The sequence below is a fragment of the Neomonachus schauinslandi genome, chromosome 6 (genome assembly GCF_002201575.2).
Source record: "Neomonachus schauinslandi chromosome 6, ASM220157v2, whole genome shotgun sequence".
Taxonomy (NCBI): Eukaryota; Metazoa; Chordata; class Mammalia; order Carnivora; family Phocidae; genus Neomonachus; species Neomonachus schauinslandi.
In genome coordinates, this window is record NC_058408.1 from 26815566 (window position 1) to 26834848 (window position 19283).

At 58.4% G+C, this 19283-nt stretch overlaps 2 protein-coding genes across 2 annotated transcripts; both read left to right on the forward strand.

Annotated features, from left to right (window-relative positions):
- Positions 1–803: 803 nt before the first annotated feature.
- Positions 804–7699, forward strand: CHI3L1 (chitinase 3 like 1). Its single transcript, XM_021686587.1, has 10 exons — positions 804–837; positions 1055–1084; positions 2011–2212; positions 2727–2783; positions 3556–3706; positions 4546–4670; positions 5778–5901; positions 6379–6561; positions 7139–7255; positions 7487–7699. The coding sequence occupies exons 1-10, from the start codon at positions 813–815 to the stop codon at positions 7625–7627; spliced, it is 1155 nt and encodes a 384-aa protein (XP_021542262.1). The 5' UTR covers positions 804–812; the 3' UTR covers positions 7628–7699.
- Positions 7700–10839: 3140 nt separating this feature from the next.
- Positions 10840–18713, forward strand: MYBPH (myosin binding protein H). Its single transcript, XM_021686572.1, has 11 exons — positions 10840–10905; positions 11139–11354; positions 11438–11572; positions 12329–12496; positions 14919–15007; positions 15378–15573; positions 15756–15895; positions 16464–16623; positions 17897–18033; positions 18165–18357; positions 18637–18713. Exons 2-11 carry the CDS (start codon positions 11150–11152, stop codon positions 18711–18713), a joined length of 1500 nt encoding a protein of 499 aa, XP_021542247.1. The 5' UTR covers positions 10840–10905; positions 11139–11149.
- The last annotated feature ends 570 nt before the right edge of the window (positions 18714–19283 follow it).

The following is a 19283-nucleotide window of genomic DNA, read 5'->3' on the forward strand; positions in this document are numbered from 1 at the left end:
TGATCCCTCACTGCAGCCCCAGGCTTGCAGCAGAACCCCCATCGCTCCCTGGAACTGGAATTTCAAAAAGGAAGCAAACCAGCATGGGCCTCAGAGCAGCCGGGGGTGGGGTGGGGGTGGGTTTCAATTCCTCCCCAGATTTCCCTTAAATTATCAGTACAGCAACTGCTCCCAGGCTGTCAGACCCTCACCTGACTCTCGGGCCAGGCTGTGGGAACCAGGCTTGGAGAGAGAAAGTCTGAGGGGGGAGCAGGTCAGGCAGGATGCTGTGAGCCTGGAAAGAAAGTAAATAACAGCCTTGTTTGGGGCGCTGCGGGCTTCAGAACTCAACTGCGCCCGGTTTCCACCTGGCCGAGGGCCTGGGCCGAGGGCTGGTGACGCCAGCCGAGAGGCTGCCAGAAAAGCCCAGAAACTGCAGGCAGAAAAGTGGGGTGTGTGTGGGGGGGGGTGCAGAAGGCAATGAGAAAGGTGGCTGGGAATGAGGCTGGGTCACTCACCCGGGAGCCACCAGATAGTCACCCCCGTGGGTGGCAGTTGCCTCCCAGAGACCTGGCCCAAATTTTCAAAACTCTCCAAGCTTTCTCAATCTTCCTCTGGTGGCCCACAGTGCTCCTCCCTGGCCCCTTCCCTGCTGGTAATTCCTTCCTTGACACAGCTCAGTTCCCATAAATGGGATGTTTGGGGGCTCGTGGGAGTAGAAGGGGATATAAAAAGGAAGCGTGAAGCCCAGGGAAGAGGCCCTGTCTAAGCGGCTAGACAGAGCTGAGGGCACAGGACGCGGCCACAGCCCGGCCTGCTCTGCTGCAGCGAGGATGGAGCTGAGGGTGGCTCAGACAGGTGTCCGGGCTGGTCAAGGCTGGCTTGGTTGTGGGTTTTCAGGCTGAGAGGCCCAGATGGCCCAGGAAGCCACTGCACCAAGGGGCTGGCCTCCTACCTGCTGGGGGAAGGGGGTGGGGGGGAGGGGAAACAGGGGCAGGACAACTGGTGTTAACCCCTTGATTCCCTGGGTGGGGGGATAACCTCGCATGGGGTCTGACTCCGGATTTCCCTTCAGGCTTCGTGGTCCTGGTGCTGCTCCAGAACTGTAAGTAACCCCTCTTTCAAGTCACGGGAGACGGGGGTGTGCTAAGGGTGACGTGGAGGAGATCTTGGCAGAGGCGAGCACTTTCCAGTTTCTTCTGTGATTCACATGGCTCAGAAATATTAACATATGTCAAACCAAGGCGATTTGCATATGGATGTTTATTATACTATCCTCTATTTTTCTGTGTATTTGAAATTATTCAAAATAAAAACCCTTCAAAGGTTCTGGTCTGCTGAAGGCCCGGACTTGTGGTCTGGTGGGCACCGCAGCTGGGCCCAGGGGCAGCATGGGCGGGTGATGCCCACTGTTCTTCCTCTGTAACTGGAAAAGGCTCACTCTGCAGGAGGAGGACTTGGAATGAGGAGGGGAAGGACTTTCTGGTCCACTATGATCGTGCCCCAGCTTGGGGGACGGGCTGAGGGGGGCTGGGGACTGCCCCTCTGGGTGGGTTACAAGTTAGGGACACTCCTGCAGGAAGGCAGAGAAGAAACAGAGCCTCCCAGATCGACGACCCCCTGCAGGTTCCACAAGGCTCCACTCTGAAGGCCAGGGTCTTCTGACACTGGCTGTTTTGGGCTCGGTCCCTCCTCTCCTTCCTAGCCACTGCCTCCAGGAAGCCTTCTTTACTTGCACCGAGTCCCATTTTACCTTTATTCACCAGCCCCCATGCTCACCACACACAGTGCCCTGTCCTTAGTCTGCAGGATATTCATCTACTGCATTTAATCTGTTCAAAGCCTTTTCAGAATAGGCCTTATTGTCATCAGAGGCAGAGAGAACTGAGCCAGCCCCTTGTGTTGAGAATGCTAACTTGGCTCACATCTGGGCCCCGGCCCCCAGTACTCCATCGGTGCTCAGTGCAGGGCTCAGCCAGAGGCCCCTTGGCTCTGTCCTGGTTCAGGCACCACCCCAGACTTCTTCTCCAGATTCTGCGTACAAACTGGTCTGCTACTACACCAGCTGGTCCCAGTACCGGGACAGTTTTGGGAGCTGCTACCCAGATGCCATCGACCCCTTCCTCTGCACCCACGTCATCTACAGCTTCGCCAACATAAGCAACAACGAGATAGACACCTGGGAGTGGAATGATGTCACCCTCTATAACACACTGAACATGCTCAAGAACAGGTTGGGCCCCAGGCTGCCAGGACAGGAGGCAGATGGAGGGCTAGACTGGCTGGTCCCAGGGCAGGGCGCCTCTGCTCGGGAGGCTGCGGGACGGCCCCTGGGGACCCTGGCTGGGGAAGTGGAGGGCCTGGGCTTTGGTGGGAGCAGATGATGAGGGTACATGCTAGGCCATGCCTGGTGGTGACAGAGGCAGGCTGTAGAACAAGGCCGGCTGAGCTCCCCTGGGGAAGGGGAGTCCTCTCCCCCACTGGGGGTGCCTCTCCAGGGACCGTGGAAAATACTCATGACCCTATTTTGCCATTTCCTGGCTTCCCCACTCAGGAGAAACAAAAATGGGCAGCATACCTCAGAGTAACTGCCGCAAAGTCTATGCCTCCCAGAACCCTGAATTTCAGGGTTGGAAGCACCTCCCACCCAATGCTGGCACCCTGCAGTAGCCTCCCACACATGGGGCCGGCCCATGTTACAACAGCTTCACTCCACCCCGGCCCTCCTGCCTCTCTGTGCCCCACAGGAACCCCAACCTGAAGACCCTCCTCTCTGTTGGAGGATGGAACTTTGGTTCTCACAGGTAGGGACGCACTCCCCAGAGGATGATGGAGTGAGGGGGGAGGCATAGGTCTCCCTTACCCACTGTAGAGGGCCACAGGGGCTGCAGACAGGTTAGGCACGGGGGACTAAACGGTTGTTGGGGGCCCACTCCGTGTACAGCGAAGAAACCAGAGCCCAGAGAGGGAGAGGGCCTTGCCAAGAGTCACACAGTACGTTGTCAGTGGATCTTCTGACCCCCGGCCGGTGTTCCATCTACTGCCTCTCAGACCTGAAACCACACGACTTCTGGGAGATACTGCCCCTAGGGCTGGAAGGAGAGAGATGGAAGGAATCGAAAACTGGGGAGGAGTGTAGAGAGCCTGGAGGGACTCCCTGGAGCGGGTAGGGTTGGAGCAGGGCTGAAAAGGGGGGCAAGACATGGCCCTAACAGCTCCCGCTTACTGAGTGATGGCTCAGCTTCAGGTCCCCGTCGAGCCACAATCACAGGGGATCCCCACCACAGCACCGTGAGACACGGCCATTATCCCCACTTCACTGACAAGGAAACTGAGATGTAGGTGATGACCTTTCCAAGGCGGCTTGGCTAGTAGGTGTTAGAGCGGGGCCTGGAACCTGGACTGGCCGCTCCAGAGCCTGTCTGAGATGCCTGGAGGTGGGTCCCGTCCCAGCCATGCCCTTCCAGAGCTCGGGGGTTCAGGCCCCCGCATCCCAGGCCTCAGAAACCCCTGGAGATGCCCGAGGCCACCAGCATGTCAGTGCTGAGCACTCCACTGGGGTGACTGGGGCCCTAGATTTTCCAAAATAGCCTCCAAGACCCGGAGTAGCAGGACTTTCATCAAGTCGGTGCTACCGTTTCTGCGAACCCACGGCTTCGACGGGCTCGACTTGGCCTGGCTCTACCCCGACCGGAGAGACAAGCGCTACTTCACCAGGCTGGTCAAGGTGCTGGCCGGTTGGGGAGAGCGGGGGCAAGGTGCGCTGGCACCAGGGGGCGGCCCCCTGAGGGCAGGCTGAGAGGGGTCTGAGGCCGCCTGGCCACAGGGTCCGGGGACCTGGACTGGGGAAAGACAAACTGGCTTGTGCCCTGAGATCTGACACAACAAGGAAGACATCTTGTGACCACGGTGGGAGGTGCGGTGGGGTCCTCAGAAGCAGAAGGTCACTAAGCAGAACGCCCACGTAGTGGGGGAGCATCATTACCCACTGTTAGCTCCCAAATCGATGCTGCCACTCCCCAGCATGCACTGCCTTGGGGACACTTGGCCACATCTGATGAGGGCAGCCCAAGTATCTCCAGGGCCCCAGGGGCAGAGTGATTATCCAAACAAATTGTCCACAGTACCCATATCATTTTAATTTTAAAGACCACTAAATGTAAATTTAAAGACCACTTCAATTTTTGTAGTCTCATGTACTGGCATGAACAAAACACAGACTGAAAAACAAACTTCTTCCAACCCAATCTGTGGGCCAACGAGGACCACTGTCTGTCCTCATGGTCCCTCTCGGACAGGGAGCAATGGAGCGTTGATGGGTGTGTGTGGGGTGTGGGGATGGGATGGGTCCAAACAGTGTTTTAGGAGAAGGGTGGGTGAGCCCCAGGTGGGACCACCAATGGGCCACTCTAGCATTCGCCCTGAAGCGCAGTCAGGCTGGGGTCCCAGCAGATGGGGAAGGTCAATACATGCTCGGAGACCTCGGCCTCTCTCACAAGGCTCCCTCGCACACAGCCCCTGGGGTTGTGCGGGCCCCTGTCACTCACCTGCCTCTCTCCCAACCAGAAAATGAAGGCTGAGTTTGCGAGGGAAGCCCAGGAGGGAAGAAGACAGCAACTGCTTCTCAGCGCAGCAGTGTCCGCAGGGAAGGTGACCATCGACAGTGGCTACGACATTGCCCAGATATCCCAGTGAGTCCCCAGCCCTGCCCGGCCCCAGCGCTCCGCGTGGAGTCAGAAGACTGGATTTCTAGTCCCCGTTCTTCCAAAAACTTGATGTGTGGCCTTGAGCAAGTCACTTCTGCTCTCCATGCCTCAGTCTCCCCATCTGTCAAAAGGGGCACCGTAATCCCTGTCCTTCCGTTTTCACGCGGGGTATTGTGCTAAGCAGTTGAGAGAGTTTCTATGAATGCATTTGTGGAAAAGGAGGTAGGAGACGATACACAAACCGGCCGGCCACTGCGGGGTGTCTTCACCAGAGCACTAGTCACCGCAGACACAGCTCAGTAGCAGTAACACTTTGCATTGCTAGATGCCTCGAGGTGTCTTCACACACACAGGGGACCCCAGCCCTGTCCACCCCTCCTCCTCACCCTGCCCCCTTCTGCACGTGAGGATGAGAAGTTCACAGCCCCGCGGGCTGATGTCAGTGGAATCTGAAGACATGGATCTTAGGAAACACAGGAGTAAAGAACAAAGGCTCTTCACTATGACTTTTCAGAATCTTCTTTATGATCTCAGGGAGGCATAGACTCTGTTTAAATTGATCATTTAGGAGGTGGGAACTAGGTCACTCTCAACCATTTGCCCCAAATATCCAAAGCTCATATTCATGCAATCCACATGTGGTCCCTCTCACCCGGGTTATGTGTGTGTATGTGTGTGTAAACCTTCCTCCCCACTCCAGTGGATCACAGGTTCAGGGCCATCCTTTGGCCCAGCTCTTTGCCCACCAGGCTGTCTGTTGATGCTACTCTTTAATCTGCTTTCACTAAGATGAACGTGGCAGGTGGCAGGCGTGGAGGGTGGAAGGCAAGACAGAGGCCAGCTCCCGATCGTGTGCTGGGGACATAATAAAAGAACTCCATTCTTGCCTTAAATGCACCTGTAGGGCTCTGAGCCCACTCCTGGGTGCGGCAGAGGGCAAGTGGCCAGGCAGCTTGGACAGTGGATCACAGGGCTCTACGGGGCCTGCCTCAGGGTTGCCTGCCTGCCCTGCTCCCACTGTGCTGGGGTGATGGATGCGAGGCCAAGAACCTTTCTAATTTCCTGCCTCGCCCTCTGACCTCTCTTTCCCAGACACCTGGACTTCATCAGCCTCATGAGCTATGACTTTCACGGAGCCTGGCGTCAGACCACAGGACATCACAGCCCCCTGTTCCGAGGCCAGGAGGATGCGAGTTCTGACAGATTCAACAACGCCGTGAGTGCCTGGAAGGAGGGTGGCTGGCGAGGCAGGGGGCCCCAGAGACCTGCCACCTGCCAGTGCTCACACACCAACGCTGTGCCCCTGGGGAATCCTGCAAGGGAGGGCTTATGGGACCCACACCACAGATGAGAAAACTGAAGCCCAAAGTCTGTGAGTGCTCCATGCCTGCAGAAGGGAGGAGGCAGGAGTCTGGTCTAGACCAGCCTTGCACTTGCGTGTAACCTGAGCTGATCACCGGATTGGTTGCCAACAGTCATAATCCCTTCCTTTACCTAAGACCATTCTTTGGAGAATGCAACTACAAAATGCATTTTAGATTGCGATTATCAGCTCCCAGGAGGAAGCGTGTCCCAGATGCCGGGTGCGCCTGGAACTCCACCTGTCAAGGCGGCAGTGGGAGTAGAGTCTTGCCCATCCTGCACCCCAGCACTGCTAACAGCTCCTCCCCTCCCCCCCCCCCCCCCCCCCCAGGACTATGCCGTGAGCTATATGTTGAGGCTGGGAGCCCCAGCTGATAAACTGGTGATGGGCATCCCTGCCTTTGGGAGGAGCTTCACTCTGGCCTCCTCCAAGACCGGTGTGGGAGCCCCGATCTCAGGGCCCGGATTACCAGGCCGGTTCACCAAGGAGGAAGGGGTCCTGGCCTACTATGAGGTATGAGCTAGGGAGAAGGTAAGATCCCCACACACCCAGAGGCCCTGAGGAAGGTGAGCCTCCCACCCCCCATTTCCTCTTTTGGGAATAAAAACCTGAGGAGGAGGAAGGGGGGAGGTCAGGCCTCCCGCTACTAAGTCTCCTTCGGGCACACCGGGTCTGCCCCACCAAGCTCCCAGACACCCCTCTGGCCCTAGTTGAGGTTTTCCTGCCAGCCCAGAGAAGAGCAATGGCCCAAAGGCGGGTTCTTTTTGGACCCTGCCCCTGCTACTTTGTATCGCCTTGGGCCAGTCCTTACGTCAACCCATCATTTCCCACATCCCTGTTTAAGATGCCGGAAGCAAACCAGAGTCCCCTTCATGCCCTCAGGCTACAGCACCCCCAGAACCCTGGGATGTTTGCATCTGGTTTACATACATCAGCATGAGGACTGCAGTCTGGGGGCTGGGGGCTGGGGGCAGATATCCTGAGCGGGATGAAGCAAGGGGCTGAAATAGATGTGGGGAGGGGCATCTCCCTGGTGACCTGCACCATCTCACCCAGCTCGCCATGCCACCCGGCCCTGTTCTCTGCTCAGATCTGTGACTTCCTCCACTTCGCCATGGTCCATAGACTCACTGGCCAGCAGGTCCCCTATGCCACCAAGGGCAACCAGTGGGTGGGGTACGACGACAAGGAGAGCGTCAAAAACAAGGTAGGTTCTCAAGGCCACGCCCCAGGATGAAGAGGGAGAGGGAGCCCGGCTCCAGGCAGCCAGATTCAGGTCCCCTGCACTGAGGGCGGTGCTGGGTCGTCGGGGCGGAGTGGTTCAGGTCTTGGGTGCCCGCTGTTCCCTTCCCTAGGCAGGGGCCCAGGCAGCACGTCCGCCCCGTGCACACTCCAGCCCGGGAACCCAGTTCTGCCCCCCCCGGCTCTTCCCTGCCAGGTGCAGTACCTGAAAAACAAGCAGCTGGCCGGCGCCATGGTGTGGGCTCTGGACTTGGATGACTTCCAGGGTGCCTTCTGCAGCGGGGGTGTGCGCTTCCCTTTCACCACTGCCATCAAGGAGGCGCTCGGTGCGGCTTAGCCCCTGTCCTGCACACGGTGGGGCGAGGGGCATCCCTGCTGGCCCGGAGCCTCATCGCCCACCTTGCTGAGTCCCCGCCTGAGCCTCAGTCTCCCTCCCTTGGACCCCACGCGGAGGGCCACAGGGGAGCCGTCTGAGCTCAGCTCCAGTGGACCAGCAGGTAGAGGTAGGGCCGTGGGCAGCTAAGTCCTGGGGGCCAGCACGGTGGAAGCCCCGGGGTTAGCACACCGCTGCTGATTTGTGAAAATGCTCAATGGCCCCAGCCCCACACAGGGAGATTTCTTGGACTCCCTTACCCCCAGGCCTCCTTGCTGAAGGGCACCATTTGGCCCGTGCAAGCAACACATCTCTCACGAAGCAGAGCCACACTAATTACCCCTTCTGCAAGCCCAGCTTGAAAGCTGCACTCAGGAACATGATCAGGTCTCCCCTCCCACTTCCCTTCCCTAATTCTGCAGCTGCTGCTCAATAAAGCGCCAGAGCTTCATGTGTGTTGGCACTTGCTTCGGTCTCTTTGGGCTCCCCTTGGTCGTGTCTTCTGGATTCCTCTTTCAGGCTCGGGGGCTTGGAGCTTGTAGAAGGTGCAGAGGTGAGGCTACCCTGGCCTCTGCTGGGCCCCGGGGAGTCCCAAAAGGAGGCCGGCCTCCTAAGATCCATCCGCTGTGGACTTAACTCAGGAGGGCTGATGGCCTTCCAGATAATAAAGTAGTCCAGACCTCTTGACATAGTTCCTTGTTGAAAGAAGACTTTTCTGTTTCCTGCAGGTTGGCAGGTACTAGGAAGGAAGCTACATTCCAAACCTTCATCTCCTCTGAGCCCCTGGGAGGGGGTAGGGAGCCAACCCAGGGCCAGGTTAGAGAACCCTGACCCTGGCCATTCAGGGCTAGAAAGAGACCCCGACGTCCTCCTGCACCCTCCCTCTGGCCCAGGCCTGGAGTTTCTGCAGGGTGCTTGAGACATGGCTGTCCAGCCTCTGAGACTCCCAGAGACGGGTAGGTGGCTCATGACCTTAAAAAGCCCCTTCCATTGCTGGGCGGAAATTTGTCAGATGTCCTAAGGCTGCCGCTCAGCCCTCTGTCTCCCTTGTCTCTCCTCTTGGGACACACTCGGCCCTCAACCCAAGCAGAGACAAGGCTGCTCTGCTCAGGCTGTGGCCGCGGACATGTGGTGGCAGGCAGGTGGGATGGGAATACAGGGGAGTTGGGTCAGAAGACCCGCTGGCGTTGCAGCCTTTATGAGGTAGAAATGCTCTCGTCAGGTTTCTGTGGAACTCCCAGGGCCCCAGGCATGCCTTGTATCTGGAGTCCAGAGGCACACTCCAAAATCAAAGAGAATTTGTGTGTGGATTCCCTCATGTTCCGATTATCCGTGCCTTGGTTTGTGACACTGGTTTGAGGTGTAGGGAAGGAAGTACTTATTGGCCACCCTGAAATCTGAACCAGCTGGAGCTGAGCAGATGCAACTGATCCCAAGGTCACAGCCCTGCTCAAGGCAAGGAAAGTGAGAGCTTGGCCAGGGCCTCGGGAGGGTACCTGGCATTTCATCACGGGCCAGTGGGGCCAGGAATTCCCCAGTCGCCGCCCCTTGCCCACCCCACAACACAAGCGTCTTCCAAACCCCCCAGGGCTGTGAGCCCTCCAGGGCAGCCAACCGCCCTCCTCCTCCCTGGAGCCACCCTTCCCCCAGCCTGGGACAAGCTCCGCAGGGCTGACTCAGGGTCCTGCAGAGTTAGTCACATTCACTTATAGCTGCGGAGTCAGAGGCCAGGGATGGGGATCGGGTCTCCGGGGCCCGCCTCCTGCCTGGCAGGACACTGAGTCACCTGGCAGAGGGCGCGGGCACCCAGGCAGGGCCGGACCCTGAGGCTCCCCAGGCCCTCCGCTACAACGAGGACAACGAGCAGTGAAAGGCAGCCACACTCCTGTGTATTTATTTTTAAATGTTGGGATATAGCATACATGCTAAAGAGTGCATAGAATGGATTTGTTTCATTTAAAGAATTACTAACTCATGAAAACCTGTATAACCCCCCCACCCCACACCGGAAGGGAAATGAAACCTCAGTAGTGCCCCCCGAGACCCCACCAGCACAGACACCCTGTCCCTCCACCTGGAGGCACCGCTCCTGACTTCCCCCTGCCTCCCCCTGGGGTCTCACCACCTACAGAAGCCCCTGGAAGAAGAGAGCGTGGGATTGTCTGCCTTTGAATTTAACATGAGTGGGATCCCACTGTTCTTGAGCCTTCCTCCCTTTGTTCACCATGAAACTGTTAGATCTGTTAGGTCGCCCCCGCGGCTGCAGTTGGCTCGTCCCGTCCCGTATTTTGGATTATAGGTGCACACGTGCTCCGCAGTGAGCTGTGGAGGGACAGGGGCCTTCCCCAGGTTTGGGCTATTACAAATAATACTGCTGTGCGAATTGGCATGCATGTCTCCTGGGCACGTGTGACAGTGTCTAGGGCTGTCACTGCTGGGTCGCAGACATGCCCATTTTCCCTTTTTACCAGATGCCGTCTCCCTTTTTCCAAAGGGATGTCTTCGACCGCCACTCCCACCGGCAATGACTGTCCCCGTGGCCTCCCCTCCTCCCTGACTCGTGGTATTTTCAGGCTTGTTAAATGATTGCCAGTCTGAACGTTTTATTGGGTGAATGAATCCGTGACTAGACGTTTGGTTGTACCTGCCTCGTAACCCTCCCTGCTTCAAAGAGTCTAGAAGTTTCAGAGTGCCGTCCTCCTCTGGGGTCTCTTCCAGCTCTGCCTCATGACTTTATCTCACTGCCAAGGGCTGGGGGATTGTCGCAGGGACTGGGGAGGCTGGGTCCTCTCCAGCAAAAGCAGTAACCAGGGACCTTAGGCCCCCTTCCTGGGGCCCCATTGCTGGAAGACCTTCCTCCCACCAGCCCCACCTTGGGCATCCCAATCCCCTTCCTCTCTGGAACCTTCAGCCCCACACAGCACATGTGAGAATGCCCAGGGAGCGTGAGGCCAAGGGGAGTGTGGGATCCGAGAAGCAAAGCTGGGAGTGCTCCCCAGGGAAGGCTGTTTCAGGCAGTCTGGGTCCCAGCACCTGGCTGAGAAGCCCTGGGTACAAGTGGCCCCGCAGAGGCCGAACACAAAGCGTGATCTGGGTTCCTGCTCCAGATGGAAGCTCTTGTTCCCGTTGGCCTGACTCCTGGCACCAGCTCTCGGCAATGCCCCATCTCACCCGTCTGTGCCCTCCTCCCCTCCGGGCACCAACTCCCTGGCTGCTGAGATCCAGCCGGAGTGACGGACGAGGTAGTGCGCTCCTCAAGGGACCCTGCAGTTCTTCCCCCTGAGCTATTCCTGGCCCAGGCATCTCCCTGCCCCCCAGTCCCCTGCCTGACCTGACCCCACAGCTGGGAATCATCCTTTGGCTGGGGGTGGGGCAGCCCCTGACTATATAAGCCTGGACCTAGGTGTCCCAGGCACCCTGGAGGCCCAGACCCTCTCCTGCTGACCCCTGCACACTCCGGCCTGACCACCCCCAGCCAGCCCCGCAATGACAGGGAAAGCCGCCTCGGAGGCCCCCGCCTGTGGTCCGGAGGAGACCGCCTCTGAGCCGGCCAAGGCGCCCACCACCGAGCCCTCTGGAGAAGTGGCAGCATTGGCGTCCACCGGGGAAGAGCGGGCTCCCACGCCACAGGAGCCTGCCCCCACAGCCCCTGCGGCCCCCGCAGCCACTAAACCTGCCCCTGCAAGTGAAGGTGACAAGAGGTGGGGCAGGGAGTGCGGGCGGGGGAGAGTTCTCCACCACAGACCTCTTCATCTCCCCCTACTTCTCCCCCAGATGTGCCCAGTGCCCCACTGCAGCTGGCCTTGGAGGATGTGAGCGACAGCTCGGTGACCGTGAGCTGGGAGCCACCGGAGAGGCTAGGGAGGCTGGGGCTCCAGGGCTATGTGCTGGAGCTCTGCAGAGAAGGAGGTGAGCTCTGGGCTAAGCCCTGCGTACCCCCAGGGGAGGTGGGCTTGGGAGTCGCAGCAACAAGCCCCCAGACCCTGCAGCTGGGCCAGTCTCGGGGGAGATACAGAAGAAGAAAGTGCAAGTGGTCCCCTCGACCCACTCACCTAACACTTCTTGCTCACCCCATGGACCTCTGAGGCAGGGGGATGTCCAAATAACCTCAGGAGACACCCCCCCACCCCATCCTCCAGCTCCAGGGAGCCTCTGAGTAACGGGGAGAGAGGGGTCGGGGCCGCTGGGGTGCTTGTCTGATAGGAAGTGAAGGAGATGCTGAGTCTCAGAGGAGCCTGCTTGGCGAGGGCAAGCAGGAGGGGGGACAGAGAAGCTGGGAGCAGGGGCACTTAAGAATAGGAGACAGTGAAGAGAAACAGGGGACCAGGGCAATGGCCCAATTCCTGTTGCCTCTGTCCTGTTCACCTCCATGGTGGCCAAGTTCAGCCTGGCCTCTGCCTTTGTCCTTACCTTGCTGCATGACTTGGCAGATGTGTCCAGCCCTCTCCGGGCTTTAGTGATACCTTCTCTGACCACCATTTCAGGGCTCTAACACCGGGTGTCTTTGATGCCATTTGACAAGAAGTTGGGGAAGGAGGGCAAGGGGAAAATAAGGCCCGGGGTGGGAGGTCCATTGCCCCAGATCCCCAGGGAGGAGGAAAGCCCCACTGAGAAGGATGCCCATGGCCGTGAAGCCGGGGCCTTGCATGCTGTCCATTTCCCCAGGCTCGGAGTGGGTGCCCGTGAACGCCCGGCCCCTGATGGTGACCCAGCTGACCATGCGGAACCTGGCTCTGGAGGACAAGTTCTTCCTGCGTGTGGCTGCAGTGAGCTCTGCGGGGGCTGGCCCACCAGCTGTGCTACAACAGCCTGTCCACATCCAGAAGATCATCGGTAAAGCCCATCCTTTTATCTCCTGCTCCCAGCCCTTCCCAGGCCCCTTATGTGATAGGTAGGGAAACTTGAGGCTGATGGGCAGAGGAAACAAGACAATCATCTTCCCCCATCCCACCCTCACATGCACAAGCCACATGCTATCACCATCTTGCCTTAAGAAAGTTCCAGGTTCCTCAGCAGCAAGCCTCTGGAGGTCAAAGAGGCCATTTCCCTGAGTGGCCCAGCCCCCAAGCATTGGGGGAGGGTGTCCCTGACTCCCAGAAATGAAAGCTCAAGCTCCCCAGGTCACCTGCCTCAGCGTCCCAATGCTAAAAGCCATTTTGTTCTTCCTCCTATCTAATCTGAATCCCTCCAGCGGCCAGGGAAGTTCATTTTCTGCCCATTTTCTGCTCGTGTCACATGGCCTGGGTTCCAGATCCTCCCAAAGGTTTTTGAACAGAAAGAAGTCTTTGCTTGCCTCTTATCCCACCACGTCCCTAGTGGGAGAAACAGACGAGAGCCTGCAGGCCTGTGAAGTTTTGTCCATCCCCAGAGGGCAGCGGTATGCTGGGGACCTTGGAGGCCAGCTGCTGTCCCTTTGTAAGACTTCTATTTGCAGGGTGCATTAGCCTCAAGCCTACCCTTGCTCCCTTGCCAGAGCCGATCGGGTTTCAGTCTGTTAATGGCAGTGAGTCATTTGATCTGATCTGAGGTCTCTGGGGACAGCCCAGGGCCTGGGGTGAAGAGAGACACAGGCCAGCAGGTGGCCTGAGGCTTTCTCTACCTTCCTTCTTATTCCCCTGCACCCACAGGAGGCCTCCAAAAAGAGTGGGCTTCAGAGCCACAGGAGAGGTCAAGTTTGGATTCAAGGAAATACTTCTCAACTGCAAGGCCCAAGAGATGTGGGAACCACGGGGCTAGGGAGATTAGAATCAAGGGCTATGACAGCTGGTCCATCGAAGCCAAGCAGGTCCCCAGGGGCCCCAGGACTCCCTCGCAGTCACTCAGCCTATTAGCAGCAATCCCAGAACCTGCCTCCCATACAGGACCATTCCTGTGCCACCAAGCGTCTGGGAGTCCGGGAGTCTTCTCTGGGACCCTCCCATCCTTTGAGTCTGGGGCAGACATGACCCCACCTGGCAGCCACAGTATGGACATGTCGACTCTAGCCTGGAGGCGCCAGGAAGCCCTCCTGGTTGGGAAGGTCCTGGACCTGCCCCAGGAGGTCAGACTCTGAGAGGGTACAGAGGCCAAGGCTCTCTACTCCAAGGCCCAACATTGAAGGAGCCAGCCAGACTCTGCACCCACGACTCCATTACAATTCCTCTGGCAGGAGAGAAGGGGATTTCCTGGAGAGAAAAGGGGGAGGAGGCCACGAACAAACAGGGACCAGCCAGGCCCTCCTCATGGGCAGGGCAGGGTGGGGACCTTGTCCAGAATCCTCAGCTGCTCAGCTGTCCCTTCTTAGCCACCTGGAGCTGCCAAACATTCCTGGCCCCCTGCAGCTGCCCCTAGATCGTTCCACTCCTTATGCTCCCAGAGCCAAGGGCCTGCACAGCTAATCCTCGGAGACACAGTGTTCCTTCTCACCATCTCCTTCCCTCCGGCCTGTGTGCCACCGACCAATTGCTGCCCCCTGTTTGCTGCCGAGGAGCCTCAGCTCCACCACTCCTGCCCCCGCCCGGGGCGGGGAGCGGGGGGATGGCAGGGGCTGCGGCAGCCTCCCTTAGAATGCACAGCAGCTTTGGTGGCCGCACCTGATTAGGTGATGGTCAGGAAGCTGGCTCCCCACCCCCCCTGGTAGCATGGGACTGAAGTGAGATTTCAGGAAGGACTTCCCAACTGTGAGACTGAAAGGTAGTGGGAGGGGTGACAGAAAGAAGGGGTATAGCTGCTCTGCCCTCATTTAAGAAGGGAAAGATCCTAAACCTCCCATATGGCCTCCGACAGAGAAATGGGCAAATGGGTCTCACAGGGGCTTCTCTGGGCTGCTGCGGAATGGAGGGTGCTGGATGAGGAGGAAGAAGGCATGGCCACCTTTCCTGGGAATGCAGGCCGACAGGTGCAGCACCTGCTCCCCACTAGGGGGAGCCAAGGAGCCCGCCAGGACCCATCTGGAGCCCTGGCGTGCCTGGGCTGCAGGGTAAATCCCAGCCTGGCAGGGTCAGGGCGCCCAGGGAGTGCCCGGGATGCTTACCAGTTCACACCATGGAGGCCCTGCCCTCCTGGAACCTCCCAGCTCTCAACTCCCCAAGGCCCTTGAGGGATTTGGGCCCCTGGATCTCCACTAGCCTTTCCCACAAGCGGGCAGCCCCAGAGCACAACTAGGAGCCCTCCTGCCCAGCCAGCAACCCTCACCGGTTGTTTCCTACGGCTACCACAGTAGCCTCCAATCAGCAACGCCATGCTGTGCTAAGCCTAGCCTCTCCCTTTGATGCAGAGGCCCCCAAGATCCGAGTCCCCCGCCACCTTCGTCAGACCTACATCCGCCAGGTGGGAGAGCCAGTCAACCTGCAAATCCCCTTCCAGGTAGGTATGGCCCCTGCCCTCGATAACAGCCTGGATGGAAATCAGGGCCCCTACTTGAGGTGCGCCGCAGGAACCCTGGAAATGTCAGGATCCTCATGAGGGTCGGCCCTCATGAGACCCACCAAGAGAGCTTCACCCTCCCTCTGTTGTACACATGACTCAGCTGTGATTCTCCAGCCTGTGGTCGGGATGGGTGGTCCCAGGGTTGGCTGGACACCTGGAGAAGGAGGCTGTGAGCAGCACCTGCGTCTCTCCTGGAAGGGCTGTTGGGGCCAGCTCCCCTGAGCACAGCTCCAGAGATCCCCGGAATTGAGTGGGTATGGGGGTGCTGGCATCTCCTGCACCTACCCTGAGAGCTCCTCCTTCGCAGGGGAGTCCCAAGCCTCAGGCCTCTTGGACCCATAATGGCCACGCCCTGGACAGCCAGCGGGTGAACGTGCGCACCGGGGACCAGGACTCCATCCTCTTCATCCGCTCGGCCCTGCGCTCCGACTCAGGCTGCTATGAGCTCACTGTGCGTCTGGAAGGCTTGGAGGCCAAGGCAGCCATCGACATCCTGGTGATTGGTACGGGGCCAGGGGAGGCGGGGCTGCCTTGCTGGGGACCCAGAGACCCCACCTCCTACCCCAGAGCTGACCGCTGACGGGATTAGGCCAGGGAGTGTGTGACGGGAGCCAGATCTTGGGTGTGGGGATTTTGCAGCAAGCCCAGCCTTCCTCCTCACCCCCCTCACACTCTGGCCCTGCAGAGAAACCTGGACCCCCCAGCAGCATCCGGCTACTGGACGTCTGGGGCTGCAACGCTGCTCTTGAGTGGACACCGCCCCAGGACACAGGCAACACAGAGCTCCTGGGCTACACAGTGCAGAAGGCAGACAAAAAGACAGGGGTGAGGCCCGCTGGAGCAGCGTGCGGCGGGGGGAAGGGGCCAAGGTGGCCAGGAAAGCCCGGCCCTCTAAGAGTCCAGGGAGCACGCTCTAGTCTAACTACCACTAACCTGATCCTCATGTGGCTTTTTAGCAAGATCCCTTTCCTCTCTGGGCCTCAGCTGCCTCCTGAAGACTGCAAGGGGGGCTCTCTGCGGCCCTTCAAGGTCTAGAGCAGTGCTTCTGGAAATGTAATGTGCCTATGAATCACCTGGGAATCTTGCTAAAATGCCAGTCTTAACTCGTTAGGTCTGGGGCTGGGGCTGAGATCCTGCACTTCCCAGAAGTTCCCAGGTGATTCTGAGTTTGCAGGTCCTCAGGCCACACTTTGAGCCGTAAGAATCTAGAATTCTCTGAGGACCCTAGCGAGGTCATCTGAGTCTCCAGGGACCCCGTCTCCCAAAGCTGGATGGTTCAGCTCCCTCGGGATAAGGCCTGGAATGAGCCCCTCTGAGGAAGGGGCCGCAGGGTGAGCCAGGAGGGCAAGGGCAAGGGTCAGAGGAGAGGATGACTGGGCCGGGGTCCCCGCAGCAATGGTTCACGGTCCTGGAGCGCTACCACCCGACCACGTGCACCATCTCTGACCTCATCGTGGGAAACACCTACTCCTTTCGGGTCTTCTCGGAGAACCAGTGTGGGCTCAGTGCCTCGGCCGCGACCACCAAGGAGCTAGCCCGCATCCAGAAGGCAGGTGGGTCTGGTCCTGGGGCCCTCCTTCCCTCCAACCCCCCGCCCAGCCAGGCTCGGCCTGTCCTGGGGCATCAGCACCCCTCCCTGTGGGCTCCTGGTGGGTGCTGCTCGCCAGAGCATCTGCTGCCCTCCCCACGCCCACTCCACAGCTACGCACACGCTCACGCGTTCACACGAGGGACTGTAAAGAAATGGATGTGGTTGATTGATTTTAACAAACACATCAGAGCAAACCCGTGCAAAGGAGATGCGCCCCTTGGGAGGCTGTGCGCTTATTCCGAAGTCGCTGGTGGCTGCCAGCATGGTAGCGATCCCGGGGGCTCATGCGCGGTGTCCCAGGGGCACTACTCTGAGAGGCAGCGTGCGTGGGTAGGTAGAGTCCGGTGAGTTGGCTCAAACACAAGCCTCCTGACCCTCATATAACAGCACACAGATGGACAGGAGAGATACGGGTATTTACTGTCTCCACACAGCCACGTGACATGCTTGCGTCAAATATGAAATGCCAAGCCCTTGCTCCCTGTCACCCTGTGATCTCCAGCAACGCCCCCCCCCCCCCCCGCCGCCCCAGCACGGAGTCTGTGTAGGCTTGGGAAGGCACACGCAAATTTTTAACACCAGCCTGTGCTGCACAGAACGAGGAAGACATTTTTGTTTAAAAAAGGAAAACCAGTCAGGTCTCCAAAGACAAACAGAAATGAAATGCGGATCTCTGGGTTGCAAGTCCCCAGCCTTGGCCAAGAGCAACTCATCTATCTAGTTTTCCCGCCCGTTGCCCTCTCTGTCCTCTCTCTGACCCACCCAGGCACGGTCCTGACATTCCTCTGCTTCTTTGAGATCTTCTGTCTCTAAGTTCCCACATATTGGCCATGCCTGGCTTCCCGAAGATCCCAGGAGCCTGGGGTCCTGCCACGGAGCTCCTTCATCCCACAGCAGCAATGAAATGGCTTGTCTCCTGCCCTCGTTGATGCTAAGATCCTCCTCCAGACCACCAGCTCTCTGCCCAGAGAACCATGGTCATGATGTGATTGTCTACCCTTTAAGCCCCAAACTCACTAAGTGATATTGGGCAAGTCACTCATCCATGAAGGGCCTTAGTTTCCCGTCTGTCAAATAGTAATAACAAACTCACTCTTGCAGAAGGATGCTAAGTAGATTAAATAAGACACCTAAGCGTAAGCTATAGTGATTATTTTAGGAAAATGGATGAATTCAGTTCTAACAGGTCTACTTTTGTAACCTTAAATTTGCACCCCTTTCTCTCCTGAACCCAGATATTGTTGCCAAACCTAAAGGGTTTGTGGAGCGAGACTTCTCAGAAGCCCCCTCATTTACCCAGCCCCTGGCTGACCACACCTCCACTCCTGGCTATAGCACTCAGCTCTTCTGCAGTGTCCGAGCATCGCCCAAGGTAAGGGGTGAAGCCCCCCTGTGCCCTGGGTGGGTGGGGGCAGTGGGGCTGGGGAATCTTCCCAGACAGCTCCTTCAAAGCCCATCCCAGCCCACAATCTCCTCAGCTCTCTTCTGACCATGTTCCCTTAGCCCAAGATCATCTGGATGAAAAACAAGATGAACATCCAGGGTGACCCCAAATACCGTGCCCTCTCTGAGCAAGGCATCTGCACCCTGGAGATCCGGAAGCCCAGCCCCTTTGATTCTGGGGTCTACACCTGCAAGGCTGTCAATGTGTTAGGGGAGGCATCCGTGGACTGCCGGCTGGAGATCAAAGGGAAAGGTACGAGGAACGTCCTTCTCCAGGGACCGTCCTTTAATAGAAACCACCTCTTCTCCTGCCCGACTAGATGAGGCTGGGTGCTGGAAATCAAGGCGAGACAGAGGGTTAGTAAAGACGAAGAGATCTGGCTAGTGGAAGGATTTTCCAAATGGGAGGACAGCCCAATGTTGGGAACGGAGGTAGTAGAGTCTGCCACCCAGACTGATTGATTACCTGGGGTGAGGGCCTGTAGCCTTGAGCCCCTCTCGTCCCACTATCCCCAACTCGGGTCCCCTGCAGACTCGCCCCTCCCCCACTCTGACTGTGGCATCTCTTCCAGCATCAGCCACACACTGAAGAGCGACAGGAGGCTGTGATGAGGAGAACGGTAAATGGCTGGACCCGCGGCCTCTGGGGGCAGAGGCCAGAGCAGGGGGTGGGGGTGGGGCGGGGACAGGGGAAGGTGGCATTCAGCTCTGGGGACAAATCTGCAGTCCCGGGCAATGTGCGCATAGGACAGGGGTCTAGTTCAGGGCATTCCCTTGGGCCTGTTTCCTTGTCAGCAAAGAGGGGACAACAACCTGTGTCCCACCTTCCCTCCCAGGTGGTTCTGAGGCTCCGGACATGGATCCCAGAGCTGCAGGGGCAGAGCTAAGTGCTGGGCATTGGGCCCTTGGGGTGGGAGGCCTGGGAAGAAAAGAGGGGCGTTGTGTCCCTCTGCCCTGTCTCACTTCTTCAGCAGGGCAGGTAGAGCCCAGCTCTGTCTAACCCCAGGGCTCATGAAGCGTGTTCTCTGCCAGGTGCTGCAGACCTGGAGAATCAGGGCCACCAGACTCAGAATCAAGCTCCACGAATGTCCCAGAGCCCTGTTCACATGGTGATGGCTGATGGCTCTCCTCCCTGGTACCTGCCTCGCCTCCCTCCCCTAGAGACTGGAGCCCAGGAGC